The sequence below is a fragment of the Anas acuta genome, chromosome 5, assembly GCF_963932015.1.
Source record: "Anas acuta chromosome 5, bAnaAcu1.1, whole genome shotgun sequence".
NCBI lineage: Eukaryota > Metazoa > Chordata > Aves > Anseriformes > Anatidae > Anas > Anas acuta.
In genome coordinates, this window is record NC_088983.1 from 40,692,680 (window position 1) to 40,718,207 (window position 25,528).

Here is a 25,528-nt window from a genome sequence, read left to right on the forward strand (position 1 = left end):
ATGTCTCTTTAGGCAAGGATTTAATCTTTTGCTTATGCTATCCACCTACTTTGGGAAGTTACACATTGGCAAATAGTAGCAAAAACTTGGAAGGTGGTAAATATTAGGGCTAATTATGTGCTTAGATAAGTTAACAGTGATTAGGGAATTATACAGTAAAGTCTTGCTACTCTATATTCAGTGCATTATGTTTTTAATAATCACTCTAGCAAGTACTTAAGTGACTGTGATACACTAAGGAATGACCAATACTACTGCATAAGGGAAAGTTGAACATCACTAATCTGCAATTTTGGGGCATGTCATAATAAAGCACAATAAAGAAAAAAAAAAAGAAAAAAAGATTGTTTTCAAAATATTTGGAAACCTAGTCACACACACACAAAAGTCCCAAAGCACTGTCAAGGATTAGACCCTGAGAATAACAATAAATACATGTCCATTTTCTCACAGCAGAAGTTAACAGTGGTGTGAAAAAAGTTGACACATTGTTTAAATGTTTAAATTTCACGTTGTTTAAAATGTTTTGTAAGGACCTAACAAATGCAAGTGATAAGGTTATAAGGGATTCAAATATGCCAAACTCAGGTTATGATCCTGCAGATGAATCTAAGTAAATTGGCACCGATTGAAAAGCTGTCGCTCCACACACCTGCAAGTTTCACATGAAGTATGTGATTGCCTTGCACATGCAACTTCAGTGCTGGGCCCTCATTTCATTTAGTGAAAGAAAGACAAACATAAAGCATGAGATTAAGGCTAATTGAATGCATGTTTCAATAGCACATTGAGAAAAAGAATTTTCTAAATGAAATGTGTGCTTCTTCTTTGTGTTTAACTATTTTACCCATCTGAAGAGAAACATAAAAATAACTAAATAAAGCAATCCTTGATAGTGCATACAAGTATCACGGTATATAGCTCTATAGTGTGGGAGTGGCTAAAGAAAGCACCAAGGAAAAGGAGAGTCAGCCCTGAAGGAGGGAAAAAGAAGGGAGTTCTTCAGTAAAGCAGATGAAAATCTGATTTTCAAAAGCAAGAAGGGATTTGGGGCAGGCAATAGAGTTGACAGTCAAGAAGAAAGCTTTTGGAGTAGCTGTATTACTTAGGATTCAAGATATTTATTTGATAATATTTTAAGAAGCTATTTCCATTACTTGAACTTTTAGTTTTTCCTAACTTTCCTATAGAAAACAATATGTTATAGACCCAGTTGCACCTCCTAAAGAAGAAGAAAAAATGAAGAAGAAAAATGAAGAAGAAGAAAAAACTTTACACTGCAATTCCCAGTCATGAGGTAATTATGGGATTCCACTGTTGAAAAAGTGCAGAATTTGGGGCAGCATTTGGAGATTATGCCTTCAGAGACACTAGAATGGAGTCAAAGATACAAAACATTCCAAAATCAACAACATCGAGTCATGCATGGGGAAAGATACAGGTCAGTTAGTTGTATGTTCTACTAGTCTCTAAATTGGCTGAAACAAGCCTGAGCATTTCCTAACAACTAGCTGTAATTAGGATAAATGAGAAGAAATGGACTTGCAAACACCACCAAGCTCCTTATAACTGGTAGCTCCTATGGATATAGACTCACCTGGAACAATTAGATTCAGTTCTGTCATCCTATTTCAAAAATGTCCACTGGAAGCACCAGGGGTTCAAATATAGAAAAGAATCATTGGCGCACTGAAAAAACGTTTATTTTACGAGACACCCACAAAAAAGAATACCACAGAAGTAAGATGACTGCTTACCATTTCTGCTCAGTCAGAACACCAACGAACATTCAAGTAACTCTGAATAATACACTAAAACCTTTCTTCTGTGCAAAGATACACGTTTATGAGATCTGTAGCTACAAAACATCACTACTGAGGACATCAAAGGATCTTAAAAATGCTGGATATTTAGAACTGTGAGTATTCAAATTAAAAAGAAAAGCAAACTGTAAGAGTAGCAATTCTCGAATCATCATTTTGGAAATGATACAGAACCAAAGCCAGCATTTGCTTTAAGAACTTGTTTGGAAGACAGACAAGTGGGTAATGGTTATCTTGTTAGTGCCTACTGTAGAAAATTATTGTATTTTTATTTGGTAGGAGTTGGGGGTAGAGCTTGCCAACATACCCAGTACTACCTATTGTCAAGCCCAGGATCCAAGACTATGAAGCAATGCATAGCTGTTTTGTTCTCTTCTGAAGGTTGATGTATCTTAAGTATCTTTATTGTTCTCCCATCTTGCAGTATGACAGACAGAGGCAACACTTCATCTAGATTGCAATTGCAGGGGCAGAGCAGGGAGAAATATGTTCTCAGTGAAATTTTGCAAAACCTACTGACTAGGGCTGCATTCATTGCTGTAAAAACCGTTATCCCAATCAAACAATTTTTGATTAAAAGATCACTAATTGATCTGGTATGACAATTATCACATTAATACATAATGTGATGCTGACAAAAAAACATTAATTAGACTAGTAATGCTGTAATTGCATGATGGTAAAAACTACCATTTTACCAAAGATCTATTCTGGCACCTACTTGAGGACCAGGTGTCAAATTAAAAACCTATCTCATACATTAAAAAAAATATTTAAAGGAATTTGAGATAAAAGGCTAGATACACACATTAGCTAGGAAAGAGTGGTTTGAAAGGAACAAATTCATCAACATTCTGCAATACTCTCCTCACCTACCTTAACAGGAAGACTGGCATTTTAGCCAAACAACGTAAAATTATACTTGTCTAGCAACAGAACAACAGAACTCTTACTGTAAGAGTGAAATTCTTTCATAAAAGGGAATGACAAAAGGAAGAAATGGAGACTCTTGTGCATAGTCTGAGACTGCACAATTAAAACAGGGCCCCCACCACTATTTTCTCCTCATGAAAGGCATATTTCTTTCACTTTGTCCTCTCTTACAAATACAGAACATTTGTATATATGTATTAAAACAAAGCAAAAACCACCAAAACCTTCACTGCATGTGCTTCTCCTTGGGAGAAAAGGAGAGAACATGTGACAGATATGTGGTCACACAGCTTAACACACTACTGGAAGGCATTCACATACAGTAGGATAAATGAAGGATAAGCTCCCATACAGAATGTAGTAGTAGTAAATCACAGTGGAAAAATGACTTTTTAATGACTTTTTTTCTTTTTTATTTCACCACTCCACATAGGGTTGTTGAGCCACAAAGAATTTTTTGGGAGAGGTATCACAAGTTTAATGTATATGAATAATACATCAAAGTCAACTAACGTATTCTTGAAAAGAGTAAGCAATCAGTAAAAAGCCATGCATGTTATATAGACTTGAAATGTATCCGTGTTTCACTGGGGAAAACTAGTGAGGAATAGTTTTAATTTTTAATTAAGAAGAAGTACTATAGCCCATTCATTAAATATGTTTTGAATGGCTCCATCGTGAATTAAGGTCAAAATACATTTTCTAAATTCTCAAGCTATGACGTAGGATTAGCTTTATTGATTTTCTGCTTGATTTGTAGGAGCCCCCAATCATTATTTTGACAGTTTTATCATACAGTAATAGACTTCCTTTTAGATAATTACAGTTACTACATTCAATTTCAATCTTTCGTAGGACTTTACTAATATAATCACACCTAGATGACATTTCTTTCTTTAATCATACATATCCCAATAAACTTTGGATAATAGCACTATTTATTTTAACATCATAATTTTAAGGATTACTAAAACAAGTTCAAGAGTTAACTATACAAGAAAACTCTGGTCTTTGAAATCTTCTGTTCCAAAATTCACTTTTTAAGTAATGAGCACCTACTTTAGGAAAACAAAAAGCAGAATAGGTAACATTAAGAGACAACAAGTTACTTAAAGTTTTCAGTTGTAAGCATCTCTCATTTCAATCTGTACCTGTTGTTTCTCGAACTACTGCCATGTGCAGCTGTCAGCAGCCTGGATCCATCTTCTTGATGACTTCCCCACAGGCACCAGCCAGGCTGCTGTTCAGCCCCCTGAAACCAACCATCTCTCCTCCCAGCTGAGAAACCCCTGTCCCCTCAGCCTCTCCTCACTGGGAAAGCGCTCCATCCCCTTCACCATCCTAGTGAACTCTCCAGTGAACTCCCTTCAGTCAATCAATGCCAATCTTTTACAGCTGTGGTTTAATCCAGGAGATGTCTGGAGCATACTGCAAAGCATACTCAACTTTTCTCTGACAGTCTCAATGATGTCAAACAGCACAGTGCTGATTGCACTAAAACCATAAAGCGATGTGACTGAGTGGGGTCTGTACATAATGTTTTCCCTTCCTGGCTGAGGTTTCTAAATACATTTCTGCATGGCCTTGACTATTTAAAGTTTAGTTATTCATTTAAAAATAAGAACAGATTTAATGTGGCAGCAATGTATTTTGTTGAACTGCTTATTTTCTAGTGATTTGCAAATAGCAGGTTCCAGTCTCCTTAGTCAAAGAAGTGAGTAAACTCAGGTAGTTTATTGCCTGAAGTCTATATCATCTTTTAGGGAAAGGGGAATAAAATAAAGAGGGGCAGAGGGGAGAGAAGGTATTTTAACTGCATTGGAAAAAGAAAACAATCGCAGCCCTCAGCAAATTGTTTTTCAGTGCTTTTTCAATTGCTTTTCATTGTTTTCTTCACTGTTTTACACTGGCTGCTTAAAACAGTTCTGAGGATGTCAAGTGTTTGGATCTCCCTTTCAGATGACTTCCTGCATTTTGTTGCATAATCAGCTCTTTAATTGAGATGTCTCAGTAGCACCCTTCAGGCACTGCATGCAGCATCCGTTTTAGCTTTTATCCTTTTTACCCAAGCAGAGCTGTTCTGAAGTACAGCAAAGTTAAGTCATATAATGTGTTTTGTATCATACACTGGGTATGGATACTGTGGTTCTTCAGGGCAAAATTTGTGGAAAGATGTTCTAGACATTTAATCCTTGTGCTTTAGCATTGTGCTACCTACATGTGAGGGGGAAGATTTGAAGTGAAGTTTAAATTGGGTTATTTGCAGCAAAATCCATTTTTAGAGAAGACAGCACGCCCCATTACCAATGCTGTTGTTAAGTTATGCCGAAGCAGAAATATTTACCCAGATGTTAGTGCATCTGATCTTGAAGGTATGCATCTCACACTAAAGGATGTCTACCTCACATGAGTTTGAAGATATTCACTTCTATAAATAGAAATGACTTACTGTAGCAGATGGCCATGATCTAAAATCTGAGATGACACTGGTCAGGTAGCTCACCTGTAGACAGTGTTTAACACAAAGCATGTTTTCTATCTACTCAGGATGCAGGCTTTCTCTAATATATTCTAGAAAGAGAAGTTCAAAACAAACTAGTCCAAAGAAAAGCAACTTTTAGAATTTGAAGGCAAATAGCTTTTCTCAGCAATATTGTCTCAAGACAAATTCTCTCTAGTACCGATTTATCAGTGCACTACTGAGGTTGCATTCATCAGGCATTTATACAGAAATGGAAAGACTGAGACTTGCTCAGTGTTATAGAAAAGCTACTGAATTTCTTCAGGAAAAGTGGACAACAGACTTATAGAAGTTAAAAAGAAAAATCGTTCTTCATTCTGTGTTCATCCATTTTTTCCCCTTCTAGTTTAAAGAGGAAGCAGGGAAAAAGCACATGTGGATTCAGAAGTGTCTAGCTCTCATAAATCCATGCCTGTCAAGTGTTAAGATTGAATCCTCGTCTTTGCTTTGACACAAGCTCTCTGTAAGACTGTGGCCAAGTAAATTAACCTGTTTATGGTTCAACTGTTTCATTTGTAAACTGGGAATAGTATTTGGACCACAACTCAAGCAAGCCTAGTGAATAAGCCAGTATTTCAAGATCATCAAGAAAGGGGTGTGTAGTGGTTAGAAACCCAATCATGTCAGCACCATTCACTTCACTTCAGTAGTGCATGCTGTCCAGAATAAGTGGAAATAAAAGCATTACCTGAAATACTTTCTCTCATATAACAAGAAAAAAAAAGACCAGAGATTCACTAAAGATAGCAGTATTCATGCCGAAAGTATATAGTAAAAAGTAGTCAAATGAAAACTATTCTTTTTTATTGTAGCTTCAGTCTCTTGCTTCTGTTCCGCTGTGCTTTTTTCATCTAAGAGTTAATGGGATGAGAAAATAAACTGCTTGCATGCATCCAGCACTGGGATTCCAGAAGCACTCCCCATCTTCTTCAGAGGAAGTTTTAATTCAGTTGCCAATTTTCATCTGCAATAGAAGTTTGCTTTGAATACCTGCATATGAGACCTGTTCTCTAACCACATCCCTACATCACCAGGCTATTATATGGCAAATTAAAAAAGGAGCTTGTTAACACTGAAAGAAAAATAATTCCCCATTCCTAAAATGAGAATAAAAAAAAAAAACAAAACAGGACCATATTCTAATTTCTGGGGCAGAATCTACTCTGTAAATGCAAGCAGGATAGTCTCATTTGTTTCTGTTTTGAGAATGCTAAATTCATTTTCACTAGTGCAACTAATATGTTTTTAAAATTGTCTCTACCTCACTGGCTTTCCATTCTTACCAAGGCTTCTAAAAGAAAGAATAGTGAGATACCTAAAAAATAAAATTTTGTTTTTTATTTTTTATTTTGTATTTTTCCCCCCCAAACAGGGAACCTCTACTTCTGGGAACATAGCTTAAACATCTGGTATATTTCTTGCCTCTGTAAAAATATTCTGTCTTATCAGTATGATAGGGAGATGGAGAAATGAAAAAAAATCAAGTAACTTCCAATGCTTGTATAGAAATACTATCATTATTCACTACTAAAACTGACACTTTCTCAAGAATCTGTGTTTAATAATGTGCACATAAACGTAAGGAAACTGTAATTTATGCAACTGTATCTTTTTTTGCAACAGTGAAATCAACTAACTGTGGTTCATTAAGATTGCATTTTATTGACTGACAGAAGTTATCCAGCAAAATACCCTTGACTTAAGAAAAAAAACTCCTTTCCTTATATTAATTGGCTGGAACAAAGTTTCATCAACATGAAAAACCACACCAAAAAGTACACCAGCACCTTGTCAATACCTAATGTGCATTTTTACTAGAGGAGGCCACCCTACACAATTTAAGTTTTTCATATATTCACTAGACAAAGAGTGAAGGTATTGTTGTATCCAACATTGTTTTTAAAAACAGTAATTCTATTTATTATAATGTTATATTTATTTTTAGCATTTTCACAGCCTAAAAGACTACTGTTTGGCAGTGTTTTGTTTCTAGGTTTGATAGGCACATACTAAATTCTCTCACAGTTGCTGTGTTTTAGCATAATTCCAGGCTACCAGCCTGAAAACAAATCTTTACCTCTATGGATTCTGCATTCTGATAATTAGTCAGTGGTAATACACTTCTAAAAGATGAATCATATTCCCACTGTATATGTATCAGGTGGTAAACGCTTTGTAATAAGGAAAAATACAAAATAAGAGTTATTCAAATATATATTTTAGTTCCTGGGGGTTTAAGTAATTTGATATTCTTGTGTAAGAGCTTCTGCAGAGCTGAAAATAACTTCTAAAAGCTAAGTATGAAGCATTTTCTAACAGAGGTAATACAACTTTGAGATGTATTTTATCTATGCTAAGGATTGTTGACATACAAGGAGCTTACGTTTATGTAGTATTCACAAAGCACATAGATTATTTATGTTAGGTATGCTATAATAAACATACTAGACAAATTTGAAATCAGAATTTTAAATTATTTTTATTATACTTACTGTCTAAAATCTAATAATTATAGTTGCATCATGCAATTTGTAATGCTGAAGAGTGCTTGTTTTACAAGTTTTCTAATTCTTGCCTTCCATTTCTCTGCCTTCACTTGGCAAGTAGACTGTGGATGTATTTCAAGTGAAGCAATGATTACTAGCACTGCTCTGCTCAGCTTCACAGAATGATTGAGATTGGCAGAAGCCTCTAGAGGTCAGCTGGTCCAGCCCCCTGATCAAGCAGGGACAACTACAGCAGGTTGCCCAGGACCATGTCCAGGCAGCTTCTGAAGATCTCCAAGGAGGGAGACTCCACAATCTCTGGGCTACTCGTACCAGTGCTCCATCACCTGCACAGTAAAGTGCTTCCTGATGTTCAGGTGGACCCTTCTGTGTTCCAGTTCGTGCCCCTTGCCTCCTGGCACTGGGCACCACTGAAAAGAGCCTGGCTCAGTCCTCTTTGCACCCTCCCTTCAAGTATTTAGACACACTGATAAGATTGCCCAAGCCTCCTCTTCTCCAGTGTGAGCAGGCTCTCTCAGCCTCTCCTCAGAGGAGACATGCTTCAGTCCTTTCATCATCTTGGTAACCCTCATTGGACTCGTTTCAGTATGTCTAGGTCTCTCTTGTACTGGGAGCCCTAGAACTTGAGCACGAATTACATCTTATTGCTTTTTTTTTTTTTTTTTAATAAACATTTCACCAAAAGATGAGTGTAGAAATCCTGATAATATTGGCTTCTCTTTCAAACTTGTGTTGTTTATTATTCAACAGCTAAAATGAAGTATTGTAAGGTGGGAGGATATTCTGACTTCATTTACATGTTACTGTCACGTTAATATTCCACAGCTGGCGGTCATACAGATTTAGCTTACGATTGTATTTCATTGTAGTATAGAAGTATAAATAAATGCAGTGCAGAAAAGGTAAGATTAAAAAATGTACAAGTTTTTGCACTTTCCTCTTTATGTTCCACATTGCAATTAATAATTTATATCCCTGTTTAACATCTTTATCTGGAGAATACAAAAAAAGAGCATTCTTATTTCAAGTTTGCAGATGACACCAAACTGGGGAGCAAGGGCTGCCATTCAGAGGGTCTTAGGCAAGCTAGAGGAATGGCCCTGCAGAAATCTATTTAAAATTTAACAAAGGCAGAGTCCTGCACCTGGGAAGGAGGAACACCCTGAATATAATGCAGTCTGGGACTGACTGTGCATCTCTGCAGAAAAGGACCAGGGGGCCCTGGCTAGGCAACAACCTGAATGTGAGCCATCACTGTATTCTGGCAGTGGAGAAGGCCAACAGCAACCTGGGTTTTATTAACAGGAGCAGAGCCAGTAGATGGAGGGAACTGATTATCCCCCTTTACTTATTGGAACCCACCTAGAATGCTGCCTTGCACCCTGCAATTTACCACCTGGAATTTAACGTCTTAAAAAGATTCCAAATCTGTAAGTACAGAAATTACCTATTTTAAAGACATCATCATTTTTACTTTTCTTTTTTAGGATTACAGCGATAACTGCAATCAATGATCTAGGTTTATAAGGTTTCATTATGCTTGTATAAGGCACCCTCTTCCCCTGGCCCCACAGTTTTGTTTGGAGTTAATCTTCCATACATTGATAGAATAATCTGATAGATTTAATAAGGTAATAGGCAGAAGAATTATTACAGTGCTTAGTTGAATAATAGGTTTTGAACTTGGTTAAGTCAAAGCATAGACAGAGACAGAGCACATTCTTCAAATTCTTCACCATTGCAATAGAAATTGAAGCCTGTCGCAGACTGAAAACTGGCACACAAAGCTCCCCTGCTAACACTGAAATAGTAAAAAACAACAGAACAAAAGAAACCACTACCCCAAACCCCTGAAAGGATACATTTTCTTCAAATCCAGAAACCATGTACCTTTCTTTAAGAATGTGCTTCATCACCACAGCAGAATGGTGATTACTGTAGTATCATTGTCTTCAATGTACTTAAAAGATCAGTAAATAGTAGAAGTCAATTCGAAACACTATTACTAATTGATGCCAGAAAACTGTAGACAATTCAACAATATTTTTGATTGCAACAGTATTATAATCCATAAATAGGGAATTCTGTGTGATAACACATTCATCTCCACTCTAAGGACAAAGTTACTGGAAAAGAAAAAAATTATTAAATCAAGAAGTCTGACTTCTGGAATGGAAGAAAACTAGTTGTACAAGGGTATTTCCCACTACACTTAACGTATTGGGGCATAGTTTATGTCCATGCTCCGCATTTATTTTAACAACCATACTAAAGCCACTATTAGTTGTTATATTGTTAGTTACTTTATCAGTTCTATAGCAGCAAGCTTCTTTCCTAGAATAGGCCAGTTGGTGGAAAACTTTCCCATCATTAGGACTGATGTCTTTATATAAAGATTTATCTTCTGCTTTCAACAGATTTTGTTGCCTAACTTGCAAGGAGGAATGTAAACATTCCTGCTCACTGATAATTCTGCTCCATATTCCTTTGCCCACAGATCTATTTTTTTCATTTCTGATTCTTCAGAACCAAACAAGAAGTCCTCTCCAAAAACTAAGGCTTATGAAGATGCACACACTGTAAACAACTTCCACACGTACAACATGGTGTGCTTAAAAACACACAAAACAGCCTTTCTTTATGCTCCAAACAGACTACTGTAAAATACGTTAGGTTTCTTTTTTAAAATACTATTTGTATCACCTGAGATCTTTTAATCCTTTGCACTGTGCAACTCTGTGGTTTAAAGTTTACACACAAGAGAGTTAAAGGTAACACAAAACAAGTAAATTATATAATACAAGCAGTACACTATTTTATTACAGGTGTATTTTAGTAGAATGGAGAATTACTGGAGCAATAAGCTGTGTGCCTCTGTTCTCCCAGTCTCTTTCATCCAAACCTTTTTGCAGAAGTAAAACAATTTAGAACCATGAATTGATTAGTGAAAGTAATAGTACAGCTACAGTACTCTTGTCTCCAAGAGGGAAAGCTTTTTTTCCCAGTTTTAAAGTGGAAAAATTAAAAATACAAAACCAAGACTGACTGAGACTTGCAGCTCATTAAATCCGGGGTGATTTCCACTATACAGAATTCTATTGATCTCCATAGTCCACAGTAGACAAAAAAGTGTGGTCAGGGAGGGGATGATGGATGCCTCTGCCAATAGCACTGAACAAACCTGTTAGCTAATTGCTACCAAAGACAATTATCCCCGCATTGTTTCATAATGGAAACACATTACAAAACTCTAATATACACACAGGGAAATTTGATGATTTGACTGCGGAGCCATGTGCATTGAATTTCATTGCCAAAGGCCAGCCAGGTCGCTGCTGTGAGGGAGAGGAAAGTGTCAGAATAGAAGCCAGAGTATCTCACAGCTCCTTCCCTAGGATCAGTGTAGCAACTCTACAGAATTATAACCACCCCGAGATTCCCCTACCACACCCACACCATATAACTGACAACACAGAGCATGCATCTTTTAAGGAAAATTAAAACATAAAATTAATTTTACAGGATAATATATTTTTAGTTAGTACAACTAAAAGCTAGTGCTAGAACTGATTTTTCACAGTTTTGATCATTGCGATTTTTTCATCATTCCACATTTAGATTACAAGTCAGCCAGTACTGACAGACATATAATAGTGCTTTTAAAGTGTTTTGTATCTCAAAATCCCATCAAAAAAAAAAAGGCATTGCAAATTTACTTTTGAAAAAAAATCTCAAAATAGATCACAACAAAACTGTCAGTAAGCTAAGCAGTTATACAATCTAAAAAAAGCTTCAAAATAAGGATTTATTTGATTATACCTAATTATAGTGTAATTCAAGAAGATAGTACGATATAAATAATTTTCCTCTTATCCCCAGAAACCACATTCTTGGAATGCCTCTTTCTAAACAGGTTTCTAAATATGCTTGTACTCCTTCCTGGCATACTCATACAAGACACTCATACAATTCCAGCAATGCAGTTGTAAGAATGTGTACAGTACACTTCAAAATTACATTGTGTTTGTGCAGCGTAAGATGATGCAAAATGAAAACAAACAAACAAGCCATACTGAAGATATGCAGTCTTTATAAAGATAAATTAAGTCTGAAAATTTATGATGAATCTATTAACTTCATAATTCATAAGTCAGTGAATTCTGTTTTCCCATGTTTTGATACTGCTCCACACAGGCTAGTCTACCTGCTTCAGAGCGTGCTGACTTCTATTTTGACAAGACCTGGATAGCAGTAGGTCCAAAGCAATCAGAAGGTTGACTTTGACAAATGGTGGTGCTGCGGCGAAGTTGAAAATAACACACATCCACTTTAATCTCTTTCTTGATTAAATCGAAACCATACCATTCTGACATCATGTGATTTGCTCATGAAGCATCACTGCAGGTTACTTTAGAGGCTACATCTATTGAAATGATATTGAATTTTTAGGGGAAGTACTTAATTCATTCAAATGAAACCTTCAGAAGGTAACTGGGCCACCAGTCACTGATAACTGTGCAGAATCAAAGAAAACCAAAGGAAAAATCCCTGACAAAAACTGCCATATGCTACTGCATGATATTTTAGTAGGTATTATCTTTTGCTTTCAAAAAGAGAAGATTATACACATAAAGCATATTCTGAAGCTTTTTACCTATTCTGCCATAGTGAAGCTCCAAAGGTAAACATTACACTAGGTAATAAAAATGCAGAAGATGAAATTGTCTTTTTTACATGAGACTAGGCAAATATTTATGGGGCAGTTGACAAACTCCTGCCTAGTAAAAGAGCCAGCACTGAGAGCAATTACCCTGATATTCATGACTCACTTTGAATATCACATTGAATATTACTCATAAATCTTTTACGAGCACATCCCCAGAGCTCACTTAACAGCCGGTTTTAATCATGCAGTTGACACAGAGAAAATAACAAAATGTATTTTTTCAGTGGCAAATTAATTTAGGCTTGAACCTCCTCCTGTAGATCTATTCTTTTCTTTTCTTTCATTTCCTTTTCTTATTTTCTTTTACTGAGATCAGTTAAATGCACTTTTGCTTTTAGCAGCAATATTTCTCTGATGATGCAAAATTAAAAATTGGTTTAGGTTTATTTTTAAAGCTCATTGGTAATTACTGACTTTTAAAATACATAGCTTTAAACATTTAAGTGTAGTGTGAGCTCCACACTCCTTATTTTACTGAAAGAACATATATTCTGAAAATCTAGGAGAGAAAAAGAAAGCATTCATTTAGGAATATTAAATTATGGGTGGTCTTTTTACCCACATTTTAACTGTCACTAGCCGTTGAAGATACCCACCTTAAAATGTTGCATTAATTATTTTTATGTTAGAGTCAGAAGAAAGGTTGAAACAAAAATACCCTAAAATTTAAAAAACACAAAGGAAGAAACCCAGCAAAGATACTTACGGATGGCTTGCTCCCGTTCTTGCAGAAATCTTTCTAACACAATACGGGCCATCAATGATGGGGCAAAGTCCACCTAACCTCAACAGAAATAAAAAGAGAATTTGGGGAAGTAACTACTTTAAGATGCACACTTTGTCAGCACTGTAATCTCCTTGTAGATTATTAAAAATAAAGTGCAAAAACATATGAAAAATTAGTAGCTTTTCCCAATTAAGTTCAATTATTTGAATCAAAGAGGTAGCAGCAATCCACAGTAACCAACAGAAAACCAAATTTCATCTGAGAATCTACAATTTTACTTTATGTCAACATGTAATTAAGTATTTGAGTTTTTGATTTCATTTTTTTTCCATGCGCTATGAAGATGTATCTGTGTGTGATTATGTTATTTTTATGTTTGAAGTTCAATATATCTAACAAATAAAGTAAGTAGGGATGTGACAAATATCTCAAACGTATCAGAACTTTATAACATTAGTAGTGATATTCTAGGCAAATAACATACATTACTGTTTTTTTATGTCTATATGCTTTGTATTTGAACCACTTTTGTTGTAAAAGATGGCTATAAAATCACTTTTGTTACCTAACAAGGAAAAGAAGTGTTGATCCTTTGCTGTAAATATGCAGCACCCATCAAGTGACATGACACAGCCTTAATATCATCAACAGATCTTCCTTAGTTTTGCTGACTAACTCACCTCCAACAGATGTGCTGGAGTTGGTAAAAATGTCTTTAGAATTTAACTTTTCCCTCTAAACAAAGTTCTTCCTCAACTTTAATGTGATTTATATGTATTGGAAATTATATGGTGTAGTTCCACCTGAAATTAGAATAGTTTTTTAGATACCATTATAATACTCCAGTGAATCAGAATTTTAACATTGAGAAGCTAAACCTTGCTCATAAATTGTCACAGTGAATTCTTCTTAACATGTTTTCAAGTTCAATATTGATACAAAAAAATGTAGCTTGATTTAATAACTGGACAAAAAAAGGTGGTTTCATTTGTGCATATATTTTTTCCAAATTTGTATGTACTTGGATGCCCTTAAATTCCCCAAGAAGGGAAATGCTTTCCACGGAGCTGCTTATTTCCAGTAACCCACATCAGAGCTGACACATGAAAAATGGTGAAATTACTGAAGGTAGTCCAGCCTGAATAAGGACTACCTTATTAGTTCAGGTACTTGCATCTCCCTAATTTTCATATTAATCATGTGTCCATCTTTCTTTGAAATAGGGCCATCATGCCTCACGTCAGAATTTAGCATGTAAGTAAAATTCATAGTGCTTCAAATCTCACATGAAAATATTTGTGTGAAGAGAACAGTGACTAATTTTATTATTCCTATCTAACAAAAATGAGATTTATTTTAGTCGTTTTTCACTAGATATACAACATGAAGCAGGTGGCAGATAAACTTAAAAAATAATAATTTAAAAGTAGTCTCACAAATCCTCAGAAGAAAAACAAAAACCACTTACAAACAACAAAACCACCTCAAACCCAAAAGATAGTACTATGGTGCTGTTCCTATTTAACAAGGTTGCTACACACTGTAATGCACCTGTGTTATATATTTCTCATCAATTTTTACAGTTTCCACTGATTAAATATATATTGACTCATAAAGTATTACCATTACATCAATTGTCAGCAGATGCAAGAGTATGTCATTTAAATATTAACTATCATATAAAAATGGCAGCTTGATTGTTTGGAAGCAGTAATCTGGGGCTGGTTATTGCCACATTTCCCTAATGCATTAGGCAGCAGTCACAAAATGCATTGCCTTTCTTATATACCTGCTACTATGAAATCAGAAGCAGATAAGTTCTTTGTATATCATCTCTTCCTCTTAGATTTAATTCTTATTTATTTCTGAACTGCAGAAATCTTTGATCTGAATTGCAAAGATGCATTAGTATAACATAAACAAAGATACGCTCACTAGAGTCAGAAATTATATGCATAATCTCTAAATCAATGGGAAAAAATATACAAAGAACCAGTATATTACTATATTACTTTGTGCTTGAAACATTTTATGACAGTTCCCTTATAATATGGATGCAATATATCATGAATCAAGTTGTTTACCTAAATTCTTAATGAGATGGTACTTCTTTATGTAAAGTAGTGAGAACAGAATGTATTTTAAGACCTGTTTTTTCCAGAAATGGTTAAAAAATGAAGAAAAAGCTACATATCACTACTAATATAAAATAAATCCTTTACTCTATGCTAACTGTATGATGAGGATATGTGGACACTTCACAGACCATTAAAACCTTCTAGTAATTGATAGGTAATCGCTCATTTACTAGCTGCAGCAATGTACATGAGAAAGAAACCATTCTCTTACTAATGTAACGTGTAGAACTTGCTGCTATTGCAACACTTAATGTTCATAGTGCCATATCATTTTTAATGCAAACACTCATTTTCTGCCCCCTTCTTACATTTTCTATTAAAATGCAGCACAAAAACAGCATACATTTCATTCTATCCCTTTGAGGGTTGCATAAGCAGTTCCAGGGAGCTATTGTATTGTTATTACTATTGTAAATAAATATTTTAGAACTTAAGAGGTACATTTTTTTTTTCTCTCTAGGAGGCTTGCCAAAACACTTTCAAACTTTTTACATCTTCTTTGAGGTAGCTTTAGAGAACATTTCTTAATGCAAAGAACACCTTCCTTGAATCCCAAGGTAGGTTCATATTCTAGCTAATGAACAGCATCAATACATTTGTCAGACTTTAATAGCAACAGTCCCAAACTTTTCATACATCAGCTTTTCTAAGACATGGCTATACTGAAGAATTTATTCTGCTTAATTGCTTTACACTAAGCAGTCCTCATTAGCCATCCTCTTAACTTGTATGGACAGAAATAAAAGGAGTCAAGAAAATGAACTGTTTTAACCCTTCCAACTAAAAAAAAATAAATCTTAAAATAGGGTTTGTTATTAAACACAAGGAAACAACAATAATTGATGCAACTTCATTTAATCAAGGAACTTTCAGCAAATTAGCAAGAACCTTCAGTAAATTTGTGCATTAAAGATCTATGTTTTGGCTGAAATTTCCAGCAAAACAGAAATTCAGAGTTTCTCACACATTCTCATTTAAGTTAGAAGACTAATTACATTAACTGATTTATTAATAAATGAGGCTTTTGTCTAATTATTATAAGTACTAACAGACTGGGGAACAATTTTAAATGTCTAATGTGCCTGGAAACCATTTTTTTTAGGTTAATTACATTTCTCAGTAAAGTCACTATAGATATGCCCCTTAGGTTTTACACTGGAAGATTAAAGAAAAAAAGTGAAGATTACTACCTCATTGGCCAGCTCCAGTAACACAGGGGCAGCTGCATTTTTCATCACCCCATTCAGGTACCTAGACAAGACAAAGACAGGTAATTCTGTAGTGGCAAGAAAAAGCCAGTTTATACATATCAGTATGCCCTGTGAGTCTCTTTCATTTAGGGGAAAATACTCCAGTGCAGAGTATTTGATGAGACATATTTTAAGAAATAAGTATTTTAGACAATCACCAACTCTCCAGCATTGCCTCCTATTTATTCATCTGCAAGATATATCAATCTCAATTAAATCATTGGTTAAAAAAAAACAAACAAACAAACAATAAATCAATAAAACAGTCTTAAAAAAAAAAAAGTGGCTTAATATCCTACAAATAACTTATACCTGTATTATTTATAGATGCATAACAGACAAGAAATCTCTATTATTCCCAGTAAAGATTTTGGGTTCCATCTGATCTTCAACTATGCAGGTGCAAAACACTGTACATCTTATTCAATTTACTACTGTGCACAAAAACGTACACTCAAAAGTTTTATCACAGATTTTATCAACCAGGGTAATAGTAGGTAATAGTTTGCATACTAAAAGCTTATATCACTGAAATCAGAGTCTAACAATTAAATTATTATTGTAAAAATATTAAAGGAAGAAATATTAAAAGGAGAATTAGGATCTATAAAGGATGACAGAAAGTCCAATACTCAGAATCTGCAGGGAGGAAGTTATATTATTGGAAGCCACTTTGTGTTTTGTAGCCATCTGGAAAAGAACAATAGTTATCAACATTTGAACCTGCTCATTTATCGTATCTTTATCCATATAGCAAATCATTACTGACATCATTAGAAGGCCACAGCCTTTCTACCTCTGTCATTATCTATCTATCAGAAGCCTCTCCTGCTCATTAGTTACAGACTTTTTTTTTTTGTTTTTTTTTAATCATGTTAACTTTCTGTGAAATGGGTGTAAAACCTCTACATGAAACTGCAGAGGATGAGAGGCCTGTTTGCTTGCAAGTTATTCTGGGGCTTAATGAATAAAGGAAACAATAGAAGCTTATTGCTGTAACCTTTTTCAGCAATAAAGGTAACCTATGTAAAAACACAAAGTAAGATGCCTCATGTGTACTTAAACACTAAAAAGCTTATAATGGATGGGGGGAAAAAAACGAGTTCACAAACAAAATAATTAACCAGGAAGAACTGCTTGAGACTACTAATGTTCTAAAACATGCATGAAGCTGATTGAATGCCAAAGCTACCTCTAATAACAGAGTAATTTTCTCTCAGTTATTTCCACTGCTACTAGCAATTCCATTATGGACTAACAGGTTTCACATGCTGATGGCAATACTGTTCTGAAAAGTTCATTGAAACTTCTTGTAACTTGGCTTTGTTTGCCCAAATTTAGTCTCCGCAGAACAGCATGAACTACTCCACTCAACTGCAATTCTACCTGCTTCTAACAGGGACCACTGGAAATGACTACATTCAAAAATAGCTTCAGACAGAGAAAAGCAATAGAAACACAATTATCTGTTTGTATGTGGGAGGGAATAGGAAGGAGAATACCACGCACACTGTACAACTGATGGATGCCACAGAAGAATAGATCAGAAGATAAGTGTCATGTTTATGCTTGTAGCATTTCAAACTGGTTTCTGACTCAAGAACTTGAGTTCTTGAGTCACTGCAGCTTACAAAACCTACTACACTGTAAATCTCCTAAAACAGGACTGAGATGAGTTTTCTAACTATTAACCAGAACATCTCTGATTTGAAAACGTGCGTTCTACTTGGCCATGCTAATATATTTGCAATATGAAAAACCCAGAAATAGCATAAAGATTTTTCCTACCACCACCATATAGCTTCATACATAATGCATCAGCTATGTACTGCTATCACACTTCAGACAGTGCAGGAGGAGACAGGAGATAGATCCTCCTACCTGATGGGAACCAAACGTAAACATACCTACAACCCTACTGGTGCTCTTAACATTTCTACTTTGCAAAAGCAAAACCTGGTTCTGTGTTCCAGGTTTATTTTAATGGAACTGGTAACACTATCATCACAGAAACATTTTTACACAACAATACAACTACTAAAATAAAGAAAATCAAGCCCCTAAAAGAGCACAATTCACACCAGATTTTCTAAACCAGTGTCTAGTATCATCAGGCTGCCCTTAGGTTTTAAATATATGACTTTGCAGAAGCACAGAGGAGTTAATTGTTTACAAATGGAGGCTTTTTGTTCATTTTCCTGGTTCACATAGATTAACATTAATCATAAATATCAGACATGTATAATCACAAGTATGAACTCACTTGCCATGCAAGCTCTTCAGATATGTCAGTCTACAAAGTAATATTTTAATTGCATATTTTTATCAGTTATCATTATGCCCCAATTATGTCATTGCAATATTTTAAGTAAACCTTATAGAACTAGCAGACAAACTATAAGATGTAGCAAATATTTTATTAGCTTAAGATGTAAATAATTGTAGAATATTGTAAAAATAACATAAAGGTTTTCATTCTCCCTTAAAAGCTATTTCTGACACTTCTGTTGATAAAACAGGAGTGATCTAAAAATTGAAGCTGGCAATAGACTAATTTAATATGTAACTTTTTGTAATGTAATACAACTATTGTTTTTAAAAGTACAAGCAACTGCAACAGAAGAAGCTTCCTCACTGCAAGGAATTTATCGTCAATGCTAGTCTTCATACTGAAATCCCATAATTAGAAACTATACGCAATATATAATGAACATTACCACATACACTCTAAAGAATAATATTTGCTTATTTGGACTTAAAGCCAAGGAAGTATAACTCTTTTGATACGCCTGACCAGAACCTGAAAATTTTCTGCACTTTCACAAAAAAAAAAAAATAGGTTAATACAAAAATTGTCTTCATAAACTGAGAAGCTAATTTACTTGTAATTGCCATAGCAACTAGTAGTTACGAAGATACTCTTAACTGAGGCGGGGAGGTCATACCTTTGGTAGTAAGTTTCAACAGCTTCAGCAGTGTGATGCTTGGCATGTGTTCTTTTGATTTGTTTCTAGAAAAACAAAAGAAAAACAAATGCTCATACAAATGTGTCACAGATGAAAACACAGAAATCATGACTGTCCAAACACATGCTTCTTGGCTACACTTTGATATATAAACTGAACTACTTTTTTAGATTCTATACAGAAATGATGTTCAATCTACCTATTGAATTGAATGTCTTCAGACTGTACTGCAATGTACCATATATGTAAAAGCCAATAAGGTCACAATAATTGAATCTAAATAAGTTTACTGAAGGCTGCAGAGGGCAAAGAAAAACTTGTTCTCTCTTTCAACCTTTGTATTAATTTTCCCTCAATTCAATTCCATCTAAGTCTGGTGCACTCTAGTTTTACAATTCAATTGGCATTTTTAACCAGGAAGAACATTGCTTAAAAACAACTTATTTGAAAAACTACAAAAAGTAATTCCATAGAGACTTGCCACTTGACTGACACCTGTCATCTCATGATAAATGACTCCATTTTCTGCCTCTCTTGCCTTCTGCCACTCCGGCAATGGTCATTTATCATCATCTCTGTCAGCAATGGAAAGCAGCACTGACAGTGCAAGTCAGCAAACATTTAGCACATGGAACCACGCAACACAGGGAAATTATTATTGTCAGAATAATAATGGTTTAGCATAATTTATTACAGGTCCACCAAATAAGCAAAGGCTAGATGTTATTAGACAGATGGATGGGTAGGCTTGGCAGCCATCCACTGAGACTCAGGCGGTACTTGATGTGGAAAAGGGAACATCCTCCAAACCAATCAGAAAGCTGGCAGTTCAATTACAAAGAAATAAAGGGACATTCATCATTCAATTAGGCACCTGTCAACCCTCACAAAGGAGAAAACTTCTAACCTGGTACTCCTGGGAGAAGATGCTCAGCAGAGTGGACTGCGATTGACTGGAACAAATAAAAGAAGGACAAAGTTAATTACTGGAGTGCACTGCAAAGAAACAAAAGAGAAGGGAGCTTCAAAGGTAGGCCTGCTGCCCTGTAATCTAACAGAACATGAAAACAAGTGTGGAAAAGTTGTTCCAGATGAACACCTCAGACAAAGGCTTCCTGCTGCTAGGTCAAGGAGAGAGCGTACGAGGGAGGGGAGGAAAATATAGCAAGAGTTTCAAAGCAAACTAGCATATTGTTTGGGTGATTCTTTTTCAGCTTTAGAACCTGCGAAGTCCTAGCAGTAGCAGGTACTGGAGTTAAAAGGGAAAAGACAAAAAGGAAAACAAAGCAAAATTTCCATTAATAATTGATGGACTTAAATTCCATCAGCAGTTGGGAACATACCGCTTGCTCATTGGCAACATATTGAAATTCATTTTGTTAGCAGCAAGGGAACCTCTTCAGTAGCTGTCTCATATTCAGGTTAAAAACTTCCCTCTCTGTCAGAAGTAGCATATGGGACCACTGGAACATTCCCACTGAAACTGATGTGCTTTGAAAATAGAAACTTTCACAGCAGGAAGCCGAGATTCCCCGGAGTCGGTCATTTCCAAAAGCTGCCATAAGCTTCATTCATCTAAGGCTCCACTCAATGTCAAACACCTGGCAATGAAGCAACCTGGAAAGCATTCTTCCCAAGTGGGAATTTTTCTCTCTGAATTGTTAACATTTAGAAATGGGACAAGATTTTTTTTCCCTCTGAAAGGCAATCAATACCACACCGCTACTGTTTTCAATTGTCCTCTGTGGATAGATCTACCTCATCGCATCCTGAATACAATTAATTACTTCTGATATATTTTCCTACTACATGCAACTTGAACAAATTATAGTCTCAATAAATCAAGTTTTATGGTACAGCAAAGCACTATGAATAATTAACATTTTCTCTGTCACAAACTTACCTACTAAGGCATAACATAAGTAGTTCAAATATTCTGCAGTGTCTAAAGTCATGCTCTTCTGCCAGATTTCCTGTATGTGAGTTTAATGCCTGTATTACATCATATTTACATTTAATGTATATATGCTCTCCCTATTTAAATGGCCTTTCTCCTTGCAATTTTCACTCCTCAGGGATACTAATTTAAGATAAGTCTGACTCCCTTTTTGAAAAGGGAAGACCGAGGTACTGAAGGACTAAATAGCATGTTCAAGTTGAAACAGAAGGTATGTCTATGCAGCACAATAGAAAGTTACCCCTAGATCAACTAGTTGAAGCATTATGAGCAAAGTAACCAGGTTAATGCTGTGCTATACAGTGAGCTTATTGGTTTTGGTTATTTGTATCTGTGCTTCCAGCATCTTTGCCACAATACCGTAGCATAGGCTTGTCTGCCCAGCAGCACATCTGTGTGACAGCAGTAAGGTGAGCCTTGGTCTCTGGTATCTTACACGTGAGAATGTCCTCCCCGAGTACTCACTGACTGAACGTTAAAACTGTAGAAAAATGGTAGCAATATAACCCATCTAATATACAGATTAAGAAATTTACAGAGAAATAAAATTTACAGAAAAAAAATGACAATATAGTCAAGATTTTAAATATTCTTAAATATACATAACTTGTCACAGAGGCTAAGAGATATGTACCACAATGCCTCCCCAAAAAGGTGCATCATTCAGTTATGACAACCTTCGATATACAGATGTGATCAGTAAAAGGTGAACAAAGGAAAGAAATTAAGATTACATATACACACAGGCAATATACATATGCAAGGCTATAGTTTTCCAAGTTGATTTATTTGAAAAACACAAAAAAAATAACAAACAAAAACCCCTGCAGTCTATAAATAAGTTGGATACATATGGCCCCCTAATGGCTCTCCACGTAACTATTATTATCTGGCAGATTTACATGATCATAATGGTAGAACTGAATGCAGAACAAAAGATTCAGAAGCAAAACAACAACAAGAGAGCAAAATCCAACCAACCAAGCAACAACAAAAAAACAGGACAGCATTTAACTGGATTTTTGGTGTGAGTTCTCCCCGATACACCAATTTTGTATTTTTAGACTACTGCCTGTAGAATTACTATAGTTATTGTACAATTACCTTAAAACAATCATTGATATATCAAAGAGTTGAGATCATTATCTCTCCTACACACACACATGACTCTTGTCCTTTTGTTCCCTTGGTGTCCCTGAATTCATCTTTCTACTTAAGTTTACTCCTATGCTTCCAACTGTTCAGATCATTTAAGACTTGCCACAAATAGTAAAAAAAAACCCACAACCTTCAGTCCAGAAACTGAAGAAGTTGCATATATACTAGATTACAGCACAAAAACATTACAGCATTGATGGAGAACTACTTTAATAGTACCATTCCAGGAACGTCAAGCCTTACTACCAGATCTTTCTCTTTCTCCAAGAGAAGTGGATTTGTATCTTCAAATGGCTGCTTCCATGTTTCTTTTACTAACATAGTTTCCCTGTTAAACACCAAAAACACTCATCTTCCATTTGATGCTTCCTTGCCACAGTTTCATTGCCACTGGCAAAATGAAATGGCTGGCAAAATGAAAACTGCCTGGCAAAATGAAAAAGCTCCTTAAAACACAGCTGGAGGATCTAATGCAAGGTACCACTGATAGCAAACTCAAATATCATGGTTTTGAAAAGTGTGCAAAAAGACAGTACAGTGTACTTGGAGACAGGACAGAAGTCATGAAAATGCATCTGCATAGCAAGACATAGCACAAAAAGACCACAGAGCAGCTGATACCAACAGTTCAGTTTAATGCTACGTAATTTATTCAGGGGGGATCTATCAAGTGTATACAAATACCTGCAGGGAGGCTACAAAGAAAACTGAGTGAGGCTCTTTATAATGTTGCCCAGTGGCAGGACAAGAGGCAATAGGGCACAAGCTGAAACACATGATGTTTTGTCACAACACCAGGAACTTGTGAGAATGACTGAGCACTGGCACTGGAGTTACAGAGTTAGGGGCTATGAAGTCTCCCTCCTTGGAGATGTTTAAAAACCGCCTGGATGTGGTCCTGGGCAGCCTGCTCTGGGTGGCCCTGCCTGGGCAGGGGGCTGCAGCAGACTTCCAGAGGTCCCTGCTAACCTCCCACCATGCTGTGGTTAGCGCTGAGTGCCATTAATGCTACAGACGCTGCCAAATGCCTAGGGCTCTAGCCTTCCTCTGCAAGATTTCAAAGCTGCAAAAGAGCAGACAAATTAATATTGCTAAGGTATTGAGGAAAACAACCATACTACTTAAAATACCTTTTATTCAAAATAAAATTTCAGTGTTCCATTATTTCCTCTTACAGAATAAACTTCATATAAAAGCATAAAGGTTTTACTGGATGACTGAGAATATATAGACACGTTTCTATCAAAGAAGCGCCTTGGTTGAGAACTGATTGTAGAGCCATGGTATGGACTTACAGATTTTCTAAAACAAACAAACAAATAAATCCCAAACCCATAATTCTCAGTACTACCTAGTTTAAATAGCTGATATATTTTCTAGTAAACCAAGAAGGCTTTCCTTGTAAATTTTGTAGCAGCCACTTTCATGGAAACATTTCCTTCTGCAATACCAGATGCTAATGGAGATAACTCCCAGAACTCCATTCAAAGCAACCAGCCTAGCTCTTGAAATACCCTCTTTTTCTTGTACAGCAGTATCTGTAATGAACCAATTTACCTTTTGTTACTCTGTTGATGTTAGTGGCATACTTCCATCTGAATGCCTGATGTAGTTTGTGCTCTTGTCAATACAGAACCTGATTTATGCAGAAAACAGTGTGAAATCTAAAACCTACCCAGCACTACAAAATGTTCATGTCTTGTTTAAAGAAAATAATTCTTTAAAAATACTGGAATATTATTTCTGGGTTCCAAATGATATAAAGACATAAAAATTTGCTTTTCATGTAAAAAAAAAAAAAAAAAAAAAAAAAAAAAAGTATTACAGCTTTCAAATCCCATCCATGTTTAGAATGGGATGCCCAAGTCAGACCAGAACATGCTAGAAATAAGTCAAGCTAAAAAGACAATTGCAAGTCTGGTGCCAGAAAAATAATATGCCTTTAAGTTATTTAACATGTAAGAATAAAACTTAGAGTAGTCTCTTCTAATGAATCCCAGAATCTGATAGAGAAGTGCCATAATCTCTGGAGAATGTCTGCAATGAGTTGCAGTGAGTATTAACTAGTAATAGATAATATGCTGACACAGATCAGTGCTTCATAACTACAGATGATACAAAATTATGGCCAAGAAGCAGCTAGTAAGGACCCAAAGATTTTAATTGGATCAAATCAACATCTCTACAAAGTATGCTTGCAGGTCTAGCCAAGACTTGGAGTGCTGTCCAACTTAGTATTTGCTACTTACTAGAGCCTTGCCCTGAGAAAATCCAAAGATGACTTCTGCAATTATTATATTATCATCCCTTTCAGATAATGAATAGTTTAGGGATAAGATAAAACTTAAACTTCCCACTTCATTTGCTGAAATTTCTCCAAATGTAAATTTTTTGGTACAAAAATGAGTTTCTACTTGTTTCATCTCTTCACTTGAAAATGAATTTCTTTTTCCTCAACTTTAACTCCACACTTTTTGCCCAAAATAGCACAACTAAAAATGCAGCTTTACATTTCACGTATTTTATGATGGAACAACGGAAGACTACCTGAACTGACCAGTAAATAAATAAATAAATAAACAATCAAGGGTAAATGTGAACTACAGTATTTAAGCCAGTAACAATTCAGACAAGTGGAGACAAGCAGGGGGAGAGCAAAGTCCATTATGAAACAAACCAATGTAATACTTATTATATACACACCAGTTTTTTTTTTTTGTTTTGTTTTGTCTGTTTTTTCCCTAACACATGAAATCTACAAAGAACATACCTTCATTACTTCCCTTTCACAAAATGAAACATTCCACCTCAGGAAGATGATA

At 35.5% G+C, this 25,528-nt stretch overlaps 1 protein-coding gene across 10 annotated transcripts in view; it reads right to left on the reverse strand.

Annotated features, from left to right (window-relative positions):
• Positions 1-25,528, reverse strand: part of CDIN1 (CDAN1 interacting nuclease 1) — a 129,093-nt gene that overhangs the window by 82,273 nt on the left and 21,292 nt on the right. For all 10 annotated transcript variants that reach the window (XR_011097184.1, XM_068684346.1, XM_068684345.1 and 7 more), the window contains exons 2-5: positions 20,499-20,544; positions 19,571-19,635; positions 16,566-16,626; positions 13,217-13,289 (exon numbers count right to left, since the gene is read on the reverse strand). Coding sequence is in view for 9 of the 10 variants with exons in the window: in XM_068684346.1 (XP_068540447.1) it covers positions 13,217-13,289; positions 16,566-16,626; positions 19,571-19,635; positions 20,499-20,544 (245 nt within the window). In the remaining variant the exon portion in view is untranslated. The remainder of the gene's footprint in view (positions 1-13,216; positions 13,290-16,565; positions 16,627-19,570; positions 19,636-20,498; positions 20,545-25,528) is intronic.